This window comes from Entelurus aequoreus, linkage group LG02, assembly GCF_033978785.1.
Source record: "Entelurus aequoreus isolate RoL-2023_Sb linkage group LG02, RoL_Eaeq_v1.1, whole genome shotgun sequence".
Taxonomy (NCBI): domain Eukaryota; kingdom Metazoa; phylum Chordata; class Actinopteri; order Syngnathiformes; family Syngnathidae; genus Entelurus; species Entelurus aequoreus.
In genome coordinates this window covers 73,799,684-73,815,632 of record NC_084732.1, presented here as the reverse complement: position 1 = coordinate 73,815,632, position 15,949 = coordinate 73,799,684, and the positions used below count along the sequence as shown (strand labels likewise).

Genomic DNA, 15,949 nt, shown 5'->3' with positions numbered 1-15,949 from the left:
AATGTTGGACTAACACACCTGGATTATGCAATTGCAAACCAGATCTCTTCAAAAGGTGTGTGCCGCCAGAGGGGACCGTTTGTGTCGCGCATGCGCTAGTCTCAACGTGTGGGATGTCACCCGGAAACAGATACCATTCAATAAAAACATAGCAACATTTGTAATGAAGAGGAGACTGTTTGTTTGCTTCAAGAATAAATGCAAAACCCAAAACCAGTGAAATTGGCACGTGGTGTAAATCATAAATGCAAACAGAATACAATGATTTGCAAATCCTTTTCAACCTATATTCAATTGAATAGACTGCAAAGACAAGATACTTAACGTTCAAATTGGAAAAATTCGTTATTTTTTGCAAATATTAGCTCATTTGGAATTTGATGCCTGCAACATGTTTCCAAAAAGCTGGCAAAAGTGGCAAAAAAGACTGAGAAAGTTGAGGAATGCTCATCAAACACTTATTTGGAACATCCCACAGGTGAACAGGCTAATTGGGAACAGGTGGGTGCCATGATTGGCTATAAAAGCAGCTTCCATGAAATGCTCAGTCATTCACAAACAGGGATAGGGCGAGGGTCACCACTTTGTGAACAAGTGCGTGAGCAAATTGTTTAAGAACAATATTTCTCAATCAGCTATTGCAAGGAATTTAGGAATTTCACCATCTATAGTCCGTAATATCATCAAAACTTAAGCAGCTAAGCCCGTGACCTTCGATCCCTCAGGTGGTACTGCATCAAAAAACGACATCAGTGTGTAAAGGATATCACCACATGGGCTCAGGAACACTTCAAAAAACCACTGTCAGTAACTACAGTTTGTCGCTACATCTGTAAGTGCAAGTTAAAACTCTACTATGCAAAGCGAAAACCGTTTATCAACAACACCCAGAAACGCTGTCGGCTTCGCTGGGCCTGACTTCATCCAAGATGGACTGATACAAAGTGGAAAAGTGTTCTGTGGTCTGACGAGTCCACACTTCAAATTGTTTTTGGAAACTGTGGACGTCGTGTCCTCTGGACCAAAGAGGAAAAGAACCATCCGGATTGTTATAGGCGCAAAGTTGAAAAGCCAGCATCTGTGATGGTAGGGGGTGTATTAGTGCCCAAGACATGGGTAACTTACACATCTGTGAAGGCGCCATTAATGCTGAAAGGTACATACAGGTTTTGGAGCAACATATGTTGCCATCCAAGCAACGTTACCATGGACGCCCCTGCTTATTTCAGCAAGACAATGCCAAGCCACGTGTTACATCAACGTGGCTTCATAGTAAAAGAGTGCAGGTACTAGACTGGCCTGCCTGTAGTCCAGACCTGTCTCCCATTGAAAATGTGTGGCGCATTATGAAGCCTAAAATACCACAACGGAGACCCCTGGACTGTTGAACAACTTAAGCTGTACATCAAGCAAGAATGGGAAAGGATTCCACCTGAGAAACTTAAAAAATGTGTCTCCTCAGTTCCCAAACATTTACTGAGTGTTGTTAAAAGGAAAGGCCAAGTAACACAGTGGTGAACATGCCCTTTCCCAACTACTTTGGCACGTGTTGCAGCCATTAAATTCTAAGTTCATTATTATTTGCAAAAAAAAATAAAGTTTATGAGTTTGAACATCAAATATCTTGTCTTTGTAGTGCATTCAATTGAATATGGGTTGAAAAGGATTTGCAAATCATTGTATTCCGTTTATATTTACATCCAACACAATTTCCCAACTCATATGGAAACGGGGTTTGTAAAAGGCGAATAACACAGCGTACTCAAGCTGCATTTGTGCACTCCAAACTGATTAGCAATAACTCTATATTCCACACACGTGGCAAGATAGTCCAGAACATCAGCAACCTTTATCTAAACAAAAAGCCCCTCTTTGCATCAATCCACAGTGCCTTTTGAACGAACTCCGAGATATTCAAAAGTTATGTTTCCATGATTCTCCGTCCAAAAATTCCTTCGAAAAAACTCTCCCGCCGTTCCTTCTTTGCTTTGGACCTGCATCTGCTCCGATACATTCTTGGCAGTAGCGTCATGTTCGAAGCAAAATCAAAGATTATTTCTTGATACTGTCTGCTATTTAACATCAGCCTAGCCATTAGAGACATAATAGTTGTACTCTATGTCAATATTAGAGTGGACATCAGGTACAAAAAAAGCAAGGCTGTTAACGTGTAGGGAGCCAGATAACTAGCGTGACGTCATAAGTCATCTGGAAAAGCAATACATGTATCCGTGCTAAAAGGAAATAACGGGAGGCACAAGGTGTATGACCAATAGTCGCATTAAAGAGAGTGCGTGGACCCTTGGACATCACTTGGTGTGAAAATACAAAAAAATAAACTATTAGAGAGATCAGACTAATTTAGTGCATGGAAACGTAGTGATTGTCTGTTCCATGAGGCTCGCGGAGCACGTCCCAGTTGGTGGTCTCAAAGCAGTCCTGCAGAGCGAGACATGCCTTCTGGCTAGACCGACGCCCTGACTTTGTTCAGACAAGCTGCCTCCTCACAACAGGAACATACTAAGGTGTTAGTGGCACCAGACTGTGAATAGACCGTCCCAGGGGGGGCAGTGATACTGCATGCATCTTTTGAATTAGCATACAATAGGTCCAAAGTTGTGTTGTCCCGTGTTGGAAAATGCACAAACGAGTAAAAAGTAGGTAAAACTGTGCCCAAATGAACATGATTGAAGTCCCCAGACATGAGAACGAGGGTCTTTGGTATGTTGCATAGCAACAATGGCATGTAATTAATTAATTACATTTTCAGAACATGTTGAGGGCCACTAAAAACTGGCCGGCCCTGGTCTGCACTTTGGACACCCCTACTTTAGGGTGAATTAATTTAATTTTCTGCGGAAAAACTGCTATTTTCAAAGGATTTAAAACCATTTTTTAAGTGTGAAACATTTTTGGATCAAAACGGCACAGGTGTGTTTGATTGCGAATGCTGAATCCCGCATTTGCAGTATTGTTGAAGGAAAGTGTTTTAATGCCTCGTCAGCGGTAGACGACGCAAGTAGACTTAGACTTCCTTTTATTGTCATTCAAATTTGAACTGTACAGTACAGATAAGACCAAAATGTTGTTGCATTAGCTCATTGTAGTGCAGAATAAAAGAGCAATAAGGTACAGATATAAATAAATAGATTACTGTACAGATAAATATATTGCAGTTTTGCATATGCATCCACGTTTATATTCCAGCGAGTTCATCCGTTTTTGGGGGGATTTGAGGGGATTAATATGATGCGTTCAAGAGTCTTATGGCCTGAGGGAAGAAGCTGTTACAGAACCCGGAGGTTCTGCTGCGGAGGCTGCGGAACCTCTTTCTAGAGTGCAGCAGTGAAAACAGTCTTTGGTGGGGGTGGGAGGAGTCTCTACAGATTTTCTGAGCCCTAGTCAGGCAATGGCTTTTTGCGATTTCCCGGGTAGGAGGAAGAGGAGTCCTGATGATCTTTTCCGCCGTCCTCACCACTCTCTGCAGAGACTTCCAGTCTGAGGCACTGCAGGCTCCAGTCCAATCAGAGATGCAGTTGGTCTGTAGGCTTTCTATAGGGCCTCTGTAGAATGTGGTGAGAATGGGAGGAGAGAGCTGTGCTCTTTTCATCCGACGCAAAAAGTGCATGCGCTGCTCTTTTTACAAGAGCTCCGGTGTATAGGGACCAGGTCATATTGTCAGTTATCTGCACCCCCAGGAACTTAGTGCTGCTTACGATCTCCACTGCTGTGCCGTTGATGAAGATTTGAGTGTGGCTGGACTGGTGCCTCCTGAAGTCGACAATGACCTCCTTGCTCTTGTCGACGTTGAGGACCAGGTTGTTGGTTCTGCACCAATCCACCAGCTGTTTCACCTCCTCTCTGTAGTCCATGTTGTTGTTGTCACGGTTGAGACAACGTAGTAGCTCAGTGACGATGAAGAAACGGTCAACATGATTGCTAACATTAGCTGCCAGTGCTGGTTGCAGATAGGCTATCCTCATCACTTCATATTAAACTATGGTGGGATAATTAATTTAGAAAATGTCCCTTTACGGTATTTTTGCGATGGTGTCAGCACTACATAATGTTTACTCCAGCCTTTAATTTCGTTGTAAAGATGGAATACAGTGTATTGTTCACATCATTTACATTAAGAAATTGGATGGCTTATGTTCAGAAACTATGTCTATGATTTAAAATACACCACCCACCCACTGTGGTCGTGTCAGACTAGGTGGTGTGGGTCAGTGACAGGCAGCATGTTGCTGACAGGTGTGAATTAAGTTACTTCCTGCTGCTTCTGTCCACATTCCTCTGCAGTCAAAATGTCACGCATGCATTTTATAAGTAACATTTATTTCTCCATTTTCATCCTAAGGCCATATTCACCACATCAAAGACTGAAAGATTGTCTTCCGACTACAAAGGCGGTTACAGTTATTTTGCATTTTGCTCTGACGTCTTCTCCAGTTATTTGTATGCTGCTTAAAAACTGTACTGTCTTTGTGCGCCACTGTAAAACATCCCTTTGTCCGTCTATCCTCAGTATAATAATAACTAGAGATATCCAGATTAGCATTTTTGGCCACTTATACGATTTTTTAGCCTCTGGTTGATCCGATTTCCAGTCTTGATCCAATACTTTCACAATAGATTATAGAACTAAACATGTTTTATAGCAAGGAACATACCACTTTTATAAAGCTTATAATTTGCTAGTATTGTTGTAAACCAAAGGACATATTCAGTTTGTGGGATTGAATGCTACATACATTTTTTGAACAAAATAAAGTGGCTAGTGCAAAATAACTAAAAAAGAGCATACCGTAAACTCCAATTGGCTACCATTTAAAGGCCTACTGACACCCACTACTACTGACCACGCAGTCTGATAGTTTATATATTAATGATGAAATCTTAACATTGCAACACATGCCAATACGGCCGGGTTAACTTATAAAGTGCAATTTTAAACTTCCCGGGAAACTTTCGCTTGAAAACGTCGCGGTATGATGACGTATGCGCGTGACGTCACGAGGTCAAGGGAAGTGTTTGGACCCAATTCAAATACCTCTGTTTTCTTCAACAAAATTCCACAGTATTCTGGACATCTGTGTTGGTGAAACTTTTGCAATTTGTTTAATGGACAATGGAGACTGCAAAGAAGAAAGTTGTAGGTGCGATCGGTGTATTAGCGGCTGGCTATAGCAACACCAACACCAGGAGGTTGTGTTGTGTTTTGAGCAGGATAGCAGACGCACTACGGTGAGTACAGCTTTGGCTTCCAAACATTTGCTCGCTTGCCCGTACGTGCGTGTCGATATGTGCATGTCACGTACGTAACTTTGGGGAAATATATGTTTCTTGCCGATTCTGATGGCGGCCGGGGTGTCGTCAAAAGCGTACAACGCCCGCCGCCGCCGCAATTAAGTTAGCTTCTATTTTTTTAGCTTCGCCAAGCTGAAAATTATTAGCCGTGTATTTACATGTTCATAGTTTAATAGTATTGTTGATCTTCTGTCTATCCTTCCAGTCAGGGTTTTTTTTTATTTAGTTTCTATCTGCATTTGAGACTGATGCTATCACGTTAGCTCCGTAGCTAACTTAGCTTCTATTTTTTTAGCTTCGCCAAGCTGAAAATGATTAATCGTGTATTTACATGTTCATGGTTTAATAGTATTGTTGATCTTCTGTCTATCCTTCCAGTCAGGGTTTTTTTTAAATTTAGTTTCTATCTGCATTTGAGCCTGCTATCACGTTAGCTCTGTAGCTAACTTAGCTTCTATTTTTTTAGCTTCGCAAAGCTGAAAATTATTAACCGTGTATTTACATGTTCATGGTTTAATAGTATTGTTGGTCTTCTGTCTATCCTTCCAGTCAGGGTTTTTTTTAAATTTAGTTTCTATCTGCATTTGAGACTGATGCTATCACGTTAGCTCGGTAGCTAAGTTAGCTTCTATTTTTTTAGCTTCGCCAAGCTGAAAATTATTAATCGTGTATTTACATGTTCATGGTTTAATAGTATTGTTGATCTTCTGTCTATCCTTCCAGTCAGGGTTTTTTAAAATTTTGTTTCCATCTGCATTTGAGCCTGCTATCACGTTAGCTCTGTAGCTAACTTAGCTTCTATTTTTTTTAGCTTCGCAAAGCTGAAAATTATTAACCGTGTATTTACATGTTCAGTCACTGTGAATGTCCATTTTGCGTTCTCGACTCTCATTTTCAAGAGGATATAGTATCTGAGGTGGTTTAAAATACAAATCCGTGATCCACAATAGAAAAAGGAGAGTGTGGAATCCAATGAGCCAGCTTGTACCTAAATTACGGTCAGAGCGAAAAAAGATACACCCCGCACTACACTGTAGTCCTTCACTCTAAAGTTCTTCATCCACGAATCTTTCATCTTCGCCAAATTAATGGGGTAATTGTCGCTTTCTCGGTCCGAATGTCTCTCGCTTCATTGTAAACAAAGCGGAATTGTGAGGAATCCTTTGTCTTGTGACGTCACGCTACTTCCGGTAGGGGCAAGGGTTGTTTTTATCAGATACCAAAAGTTGCGATCTTTATCGTCGTTGCTCTATACTAAATCCTTTCAGCAAAAATATGGCAATATCGCAAAATGATCAAGTATGATACATAGAATGGATCTGCTATTCCTGTTTAAATGAAAAAAATTCATTTCAGTAGGCCTTTAAATAATTTGGGTTTTGTCCTCAAAGCCTTTCTGTATCCAAAAATGTTCTCCCTTAGTTTGTGAACAATAACAAAAACAACCCAAAAACAATTTAAAATCAATAAAAATAAAAATATCGATCTAATCATTCTAGTACAGGGGTGTCAAACGTATGGCCCTAGGGCAGGATCAGGCCTGAGAACAGGTTTTATCCGGCCCGCGGGATGAGTTTGCTAAGTATAAAAATTAACCTGAAATTTTGCAATGAAAGAAACAGCTAATCTAAATGTGTCCACTGGATGTCGCAATAGCAATTCTTTGTATCTTTGTAGATGATGCTACATATGTACAAAATAAACCACATGATGTTAGTACACCAGTCGAGGAAAATGGGCAAACTACATAAATAACATACTGTAATTTGATTTTGATATTATTTTTTTATCTTGATAGATTGAAAGTTAACACCAATGAGTTGACTGATGAACATTATCACATAATTTATTCAGAAAATATAAATAATGACAAATAAAGATAGAATACTATTAACCGCAACATGTAAGTGTAAAAAACCCTCAACAACATTATGATTTATACAATTTCAAAATGTGCTTGTTCTATTTTTAAACAAAGAAAACAATCTGAAGTTGTCTTTACTTTTAAGTTATCGTGCTGTGATTTTACCGGTCCGGCCCACTTGGGAGTAGATTTTTCTCCATGTGGCCCCCCCATCTAAAATGAGTTTGACACCCCTGCTCTAGTATCATGTATATTGATACTATACTAGGTATCGATAGAATAAACTTCGGGATCCATCACCCCTACTTTACACTGAAGCCTTATCGTTTATTCCTTGAGTCGTCTTGCTCCGTGTGTGTGTGTAGCATGCTTACAGCCATTCCTTTTCCACGAGTCCTCCAGTGATAATGAATCTTGCGAGTTACTTAGTTTATTTTCCGCCATTGGTGGTGAGGATTAGTATGTTAGAAGCAGCGGATAGACGTCGAATTCTTAGCAGCTTGCTCTGAAATTTGAGCCGGTGTTCTGGCAGGACATGCACCCTCTTAGAATTTATGCAACTAATGCATGTGTGTAACAAGGCATATGGACATTGTGTCTCCCTGAACGGGCATCTCTTTTGAAGGAATCTTTCACGCGAGTACAATCTTTAGTCACGCAAACATTCATCAGTCAATTGACATTTAACACTAACACTAACAGCATTTTGATGTTTAAACCAGTAACTAATTGAATGCCACGTTACTAGCAAACAATAATGGCATTAGAAAATCTGTTATTTTCGCACACTGAACTTTGTAATGCTGCTCACGAGTGCAAAACTCTGCAAAACTTACATCGGGTCATCACAGTCCCGCTGAGCTCTCACAATTCCTGCTCCACAAGACCTTGAACAGGCTGTCCACTCAGTCCAGGAGCCCCAGCCCCCATTGACACTGTCTGGGTGATGTCCAGCTGCGACACACTCCCCGCTGAAACACCACTGGCAAGAAGAACACACACTTTAGACTGAATGCATTTACGCGTGTAAAATAGCTTACTGGAGGTGAATTAGGCAAACCTAAAACCCTAATTTTCTGTCAGTCTCCATTTAACAAATCCGTTTTTACAGAAAAACATGATAGATAGTGTTAGATTATTTTAGATACAAAACCATACCTCAGTTTTTGTACTCCTCACTTTTCACGGAATTTGGTTTTCGGCAAAAGTTTTCGTTTACAGTTTCTATTATGATACTGCCAAACTTTGCGCCTAGCAAACTTGTTCGCCCGCATATAATTCCGTGGACTGGAGGGCCCAAACTAAAAATTCCACGTGTTAGTGACTCAGCCTTGACGTGTTAATAAAACACTGCACGAGTCCAATTGTGTTTGAAACATGTCTTTATTCAAACAACATCCCTGTGTTAACCTTCTATCTACTCCCCATTCGGAAGTCATTCTCACCAAGGTTTTTTTTTATTTACTGAGTACAGCAAAAAAATGATCCACAATTGTGCCGAAGAAAGTTCATCCATCCATCCATCCATCTTCTTCCGCTTATCCGAGGTCGGGTCGCGGGGGCAGCAGCCTAAGCAGGGAAACCCAGACTTCCCTCTCCCCAGCCACTCTGTCCAGCTCTTTCCGGGGGATCCCGAGGCATTCCCAGGCCAGCCGGGAGACATAGTCTTCCCAACATGTCCTGGGTCTTCCCCGTGGCCTCCTACCGGTCGGACGCGCCCTAAACACCTCCCTAGGGAGGCGTTCGGGTGGCATCCTGACCAGATGCCCGAACCACCTCAACTGGCTCCTCTCGATGTGGAGGAGCAGCGGCTTTACTTTGAGCTCCCCCCGGATGAGATAGGGTGAGAAGCTCTGGCGAAGAAAGTTGTGACAGCATTTTGATCATGAAGGTGAAAAACCCGATTGAATTGAAGAGAGAGAACTCGTGGCAAAGTATAAAGTAGCCTTCAATAAAAGGTAAAAGCGATGTTACAGGTTTATTTATCCTTTTCACATCTTATTTACAGACGTTTTCTGCATGTAAAACTATAAAAACTCTTTATAAAATGTGTTATGTTAATCTTTTGACTTTAGGGAAGGGATTAAATAATTATTCTAATATTTAAACCGAAGTTCCATGTTATTGCTTTTTCTTTGGCTCTCCAGTATTATTTGTTTTTTCAGCTTTGCCATTGGTGATCAATGAATTTCAAAAGTTTTTCAATGCATGCAATACTGTTTCAAATTCATTATTTTTTAGTGGGAACATTTAAATCACGGGTGTCCAAACTACGGCCCGCCAGCCTCCACGGCATGCTTTCAAATGAATCTTACATATCCTGAGTCTACATATATTCTGCCATCTTGTGGACAATGAGAGTAAATCAGATCAATACCCCTTAATACAGGGGTGTCAAACTCATTTTAGATCGGGGGCCACATGGAGAAAAATCTACTCCCAGGTGGGCCGGACAGGTAAAATCACGGCACGATAACTTAAAAATAAAGACAAATTCAGATTGTTTTCTTTGTTTAAAAATAGAACAAGAAAATTCTGAAAATGTACAAATCATAATGTTGTTTTTTTTTTTTTTTACACTTACATGTTGCGGTTAATAGTATTCTATCTTTATTTGTCGTTATTTATATTTTCTGAATACATTATGTGATAATGTTCATCAGTCAACTCATTGGTGTTAATTTTCAATCTATTACGATAAAAAAATTATATCAAAATCAAATTACAGGATGTCATTCATGTAAGTTTGCTCATTTTCCTTAACTGGTGCACTAACATCATGTGGTTTATTTTTATTTTTTTACATATGTAGCATAATCTACAAAGATGCAAATAATTGCTATTGTGACATCTAGTGGACACATTTAGAACAGCAGTTTCTTTCATTCAAAAATTTTGGTTCATTTTTATACTTAGCAAACTCATCCCGCGGGCCGGATAAAACCTGTCCGCGGGCCTGATCCGGCCCACGGGCCGTACGTTTGACACCCCTGCCTTAATAGTACTTAGAAACAAAAGCACATCAGTCACCTGTATGACACAATCCAAACAATCTTCCCTAGTCATGGTGCAAAAATAAAAAAATGCAACTAACATAACGGTAACACATGGTGACACATAACACAACCTGCCAACTGAACATTGTGGAACCCATTTATATCCATTAGAGTGCATGATGGGAAAATGTAAAACATTCTTTCCACACATACCCATGTTTGGCATATTTAAGCTGCTTGATATTTCTAATTGATTACAAAATTTAAGCAGGTCGTCACGGATATGTTTACATTGTTTATTTTCATTTCTTGTTTCTTTTTGCTTTTTTTTTATTACTAATATTATTATTGTTTTTGTTATTCGTTCTTGAATGGCTTTTTTGTTGTTTTTTGCAAAATGTGTTTGTTTTTGTTTTGTCTACATATTCGAAATAAACATGAAAGAAAGAAAGAAAGAAAGAAGTAAACGAGGTATGAGTCAAACTTTCACATACAGTACAGGCCAAAAGTTTGGACACACCTTCTCATTCAATGAGTGTTCTTTATTTTCATGACTATTTACACTGTAGATTGTCACTTAAGGCATCGAAAGTATGAATGAACACATGTGGAGTTATGTACTTAACAAAAAAAGGTAAAATAACTGAAAACATGTTTTTATATTCTAGTTTCTTCAAAATAGCCACCCTTTGCTCTGATTACTACTTTTGCACACTCTTGGCATTCTCTCAATGAGCTTCAAGAGGTAGTCACCTGAAATGGTTTTCACTTCCCAGGTGTCAATAGATTTGATGCCTTCAGTGACAATCTACAAGGTAAATAGTCATGAAAATAAAGAAAACACATTGAAATGAGAAGGTGTGTCCAAACGTTTGGCCTTTACTGTACTCTTAATATCCAATTATATCAATTACATATCCATTATATTGATAATATATCCATCATAATAATATAATATGTACATGTATTCGGACGCCGGCAAATTTTTTTTAGAACAATGCGGACCCGGGAATCAAAAGGTTTGGACACCCCTCATTTAAATAATCGGTCAAGGACCGTGTATTACTGGAACAACAGCTTGTCTTCAATATCCCAAACCTTATCATGGCACAGAGGGTGACACTGAGCTGTGATGGTTTTATCATTGGACGACTATTATGTTGCGTCGAGGTCGCATTTTACTGCGTGGAGTCGTTCTCCCAGGATGCAGATGGAAACTCCGGAGCCAAGGTGCAGGTGAGACAATGATATATTCTCATAAATCCTTAGCTCAGGAATCAAGAAGTAACACGCGTAACTATTGCATAGAGCAAATAAGACAGCCAGACTGAGTGTGGCGAAAAACGGGAATAAGTAGCTCTCGGATTAGTGCCCAGGAGCATTTTAGCGTCCTGAACACTAATAAGAGGCAGGTGAAACTAATCAGCACCCATGGTAACCAAAAACACACACAAACCCAAGGGTGCTGAAAACAGAAATGAGGGAGTCAAAAACTAAACAAACCGGATCATGACATATTATCCATCAATGAAAGAGAAGACTCACCTTATCCTCACCACAACTGGTCCCATCCACAGCCCCGTCCAGCTTAGAGTGGCACGTGTTTCCCACAGTGCACCACAGCGTGCTGCAGACATTCTTAGAAAGCAGACAAAGATAAAGGTCAACATTTTCAAAGATACAGCAGCAGAGTACTGGCCTGGTATCTGTGAACGGGGGCCCGGCCGTATGATGAATTTAATCTTTTCTGACTTATTAATGTTTTAAAATTGGATACAATCAAACAAAACCATGACATCAAATCATAAGGTTCATGCTTACGCATGCGGTTTAGGCACCTGTTCAGAGGGTTGTGCGAATCATGGCACGTGCATGATACCTGCGACATGCAGTGACATACATTGTTTTAGTCTGAATTGATCGGAGAGAGTGCAGATGTACCTAATGTTGTGACCGGGTGAATCTATATAATGTTTGTTATTAGAGATGAGCCGATAATATCAGTATCGTTTTTATTTTTTTTATTAAATCAACATAAAAAACAAAAGATACACTTACAATTAGTGCACCAACCCAAAAAAACCTCCCTCCCCCATTTACACTCATTCACACAAAAGGGTTGTTTCTTTGTGTTATTAATATTCTGGTTCCTACATTATATATCAATATATATCAATACAGTCTGCAAGGGATACAGTCCGTAAGCACACATGATTGTGCGTGCTGCTGGTCCACTAATAGTACTAACCTTTAACAGTTAATTTTACTCATTTTCATTAATTACTAGTTTCTATGTAACTGTTTTTATATTGTTTTACTTTCATTTTTATTCAAGAAAATGTTTTTAATTTATTTCTTATTTTATTTTATTAATTTTTTTAAAAAGGACCTTATCTTCACCATACCTGGTTGTCCAAATTAGGCATAATAATGTGGTATTCCACGACTGTATATAACGGTATCAGTTGATATCGGTATCGGTTGATATCGGCATCGGTAATTAAAGAGTTGGACAATATCGGAATATCGGATATCGGCAAAAAGCCATTATCGGACATCCCTATTTGTTATATAAAGATATTTTCGACCATGTCTGAAAAAAAATAAATAGCTGTGACGACTTAAAAATATGTTTTTAAACAGTGTGCATTTTTCCAAATAATATTGGTGAGGATGGGGCGTGGTTTCATTTGCAATCTGTGAATGCCTCCGCATTCGAACATCTTGCAAACAGACTCAAACAACGGGTTGTAAAAGTGCCTGTGGAGCAAAATATACTGAACAATTACGCCAAAGAAAATCTACAATACATAAGTGTTTTAAATGTAGATTCAAATCATCATAGGTCCCTTTTAAAGAAAACATCTATAAAAGCAGAATGCACTGATATTCTGCACTTCCAAAGTATTAGACGCTCAGTGCTTTAAAGGCCTACTGAAATGATTTTTTTTTTATTTAAACGGGAATAGCAGATCCATTCTATGTGTCATACTTGATCATTTTGCGATATTGCCATATTTTTGCTGAAAGGATTTAGTAGAGAACATCGACGATAAAGTTCGCAACTTTTGCTCGCTGATAAAAAAAGCCTTGCCTGTACCGGAAGTAGCGTGACGTCACAGGAGGCAATATTCCTCACAATTTTCCTTTGTTTACAATGGAGTGAGAGAGATTCGGAGCGACAAAGCGACGATTACCCCATTAATTTGAGCGAGGATGAAAGATTCATAGATGAGGAACGTTACAGTGAAGGACTTGAGAGGCAGTAATGGACGTATCTTTTTTCGCTCTGACCGTAACTTAGGTACTAGCTGGCTCATTGGATTCCACACTCTCTCCTTTTTCTATTGTGGATCACGGATTTGTATTTTAAACCACCGCGGATACTATATCCTCTTGAAAATGAGAGTCGAGCACGCGAAATGGACATTTAAAGTGACTTTTATCTCCACGACAATACATCGGTGACACACTTAGCTACTGAGCTAACGTGATAGCATCGTTCTCAAATGAAGATAGAAACAAAAGAAATAAATCCCTGACTGGAAGGATAGACAGAAGATCAACAATACTATTAAACCATGTACATGTAACTACACGGTTAAAAATTCTCAGCCTGGTAAGGCTTAACAATGCTGTTGCTAACGACGCTCAGGCTAATTTAGCAACTTAGCAACCGGTGTTGTGCCTGAAACCTCACAGAACTATGATAAAAACATTAGCGCTCCACCTACGCCAGCCAGCCCTCATCTTCCCATCAACAACCGTGCTCACCTGCGTTCCAGCGATCGACGGAGCGTCGAAGGACTTCATCCGTGGGTTTGGCGGCAAGCATCGGCTAGGCGTCTGCTAAGTAAGTAGTCCTTGTTGTGTTGCTGTAAGTATTGTACTTAGCCGCTAATACACCGATCGATCCCACCTACAACGTTCTTCTTTGCAGCCTCCATTGTTCATTAAACAAATTGCAAAATATTCACCAACACAGATGTCCAGAATACTGTGGAATTTTGTCGAAGAAAACAAGAGGTTTTTGTATCCGGTCCGATGTGGTCCATCCACTTCCGTGGATTTTGTGACGTCACGCGCATAAATCATATCCAAAGGAGTTTTTCAACCGGAAGTGTGGCGGGAATTTTAAAATTGCACTTTATAAGTTAACCCGGCCGTATTGGCATGTGTTGCAATGTTAAGATTTCATCATTGATATATAAACTATCAGACTGCGTGGTCGGTAGTAGTGGGTTTCAGTAGGCCTTTAAGTGTTTTCTTGCTTGCTCCTGGATGACAGATAAGCCTGCCAAACACGCAAAGAGTCTTACGACAGATAATGTAAAAGGTCAAATGTGCTGTTTATCTCATTCGGACCGAGATTCATTTTCTTTCCTTGACATTTCTGTGGAAAAAAAAAAGATGAGACGTATGCGTTCCACTTCTATTCAATTAATTTGCTTGGATTATTTAGTTCTTGGGCAAATGGTTAATGTAGAGAAAACCATATTAGATAACACAATATAATTTAATTTCCACAAAAAAAGAACAAAGACAACAACATAAATTCAGTTAAGAAAATGTATCTACTGACTTGGAGCTCACTGGAAAAAAAACCTGACACGAGATTTATTAGGATATGTCCGACTTCTGACACCGTCAACTGGCTCATGTACAAATAATAAAATCCATACTTTGCATTCCCCAAAGAACAAATGCACATTTAGACAGGAAGAAAAAATGTGAGGTTCCTGGTGGAACTGCGTAACATCTGACATATGTGCAATATGTTGCTCTTCTGTACATTCGAGACATGCTGTTTCAATATGTATCTTGGATTTGTGAACATAAAAGAGTCACCTTTATTTCCATCTATGTGTGTTTTTAAAGGAAAATAAACAAATCATAACATGCTATATTTATCCAGCTGCAGTGCTTAAGCTAAAATTAAAGTTAAAGTCCCAATGATAGTCAGACACACACAAGGTGTGGTGAAATTACCCTCTGCATTTGACCCATCCCCATGTTCACCCCCTGGGAGGTGAGGGGAGCAGTGAGCAACAGCGCTGGCCGCACTCAGGAATCATTTTGGTGATTTAACCCCCAATTCCAACCCTTGATGCTGAGTGGCAAGCAGGGAGGTAATGGGTCCCATTTTTATAGTCTTTGGTATGACTCGGACAGGGTTTGAACTTACGACCTTCCTTTCTCAGGGCGGACACTCTAACCACAAGGCCACTGAGCAGGCTAATAAGAGGGTCAATTGGACATACATTTATTAACAACAAAGTTAAAAAGAATAATAGAGTGGAACCACAAATTACAAATCCCTTCTGAATCGGCCAAAATATGCTTCCGTGTGGGAACCATGTCTCTTCATTCAGTCATTCATTTTCTTGCCTGTAGACAAAAACGCAGGGTGTATCATTGTAGCGGAGACGGAGCCTGCCACTCACTTTCTGCACAAGACACGCTCACGTCTCAGCGCTTCAGTATGTTTGCCTTAACTTTGTCCTCTTTTGACTCTTTTTTGTCTATTTTGATAACTCAAAATGAGTCCCAAAAAACCAACGGACCAGCGTGGATGGAATCCCAGTGGGGTTAAAGAAAAGGCTATTTCCGAGGAGTACTGTACATTAATGACGGAGGTTTTCAAAGTAAGCTCTGTGACCGTGCCACAAGTTTTGGTTGTGAAGACACCAGACTTTTCTGGAAAAAATGCCAAAGCAGACTTATTGCACAGCGAGGAAAAGATGTGACAGATACTGCTCCTTAAGCAACAGAAGAACAC

General features: G+C 39.8%; 1 protein-coding gene across 1 annotated transcript in view; it reads right to left on the bottom strand.

Annotated features, from left to right (window-relative positions):
* Positions 1 to 15,949, bottom strand: part of LOC133642350 (A disintegrin and metalloproteinase with thrombospondin motifs 7) — a 301,060-nt gene that overhangs the window by 126,313 nt on the left and 158,798 nt on the right. Inside the window, exons 10-11 of the mRNA XM_062036489.1 lie at positions 11,716 to 11,808; positions 8,011 to 8,156 (exon numbers count right to left, since the gene is read on the bottom strand). Of these exons, the coding sequence (XP_061892473.1) occupies positions 8,011 to 8,156; positions 11,716 to 11,808 (239 nt within the window). The remainder of the gene's footprint in view (positions 1 to 8,010; positions 8,157 to 11,715; positions 11,809 to 15,949) is intronic.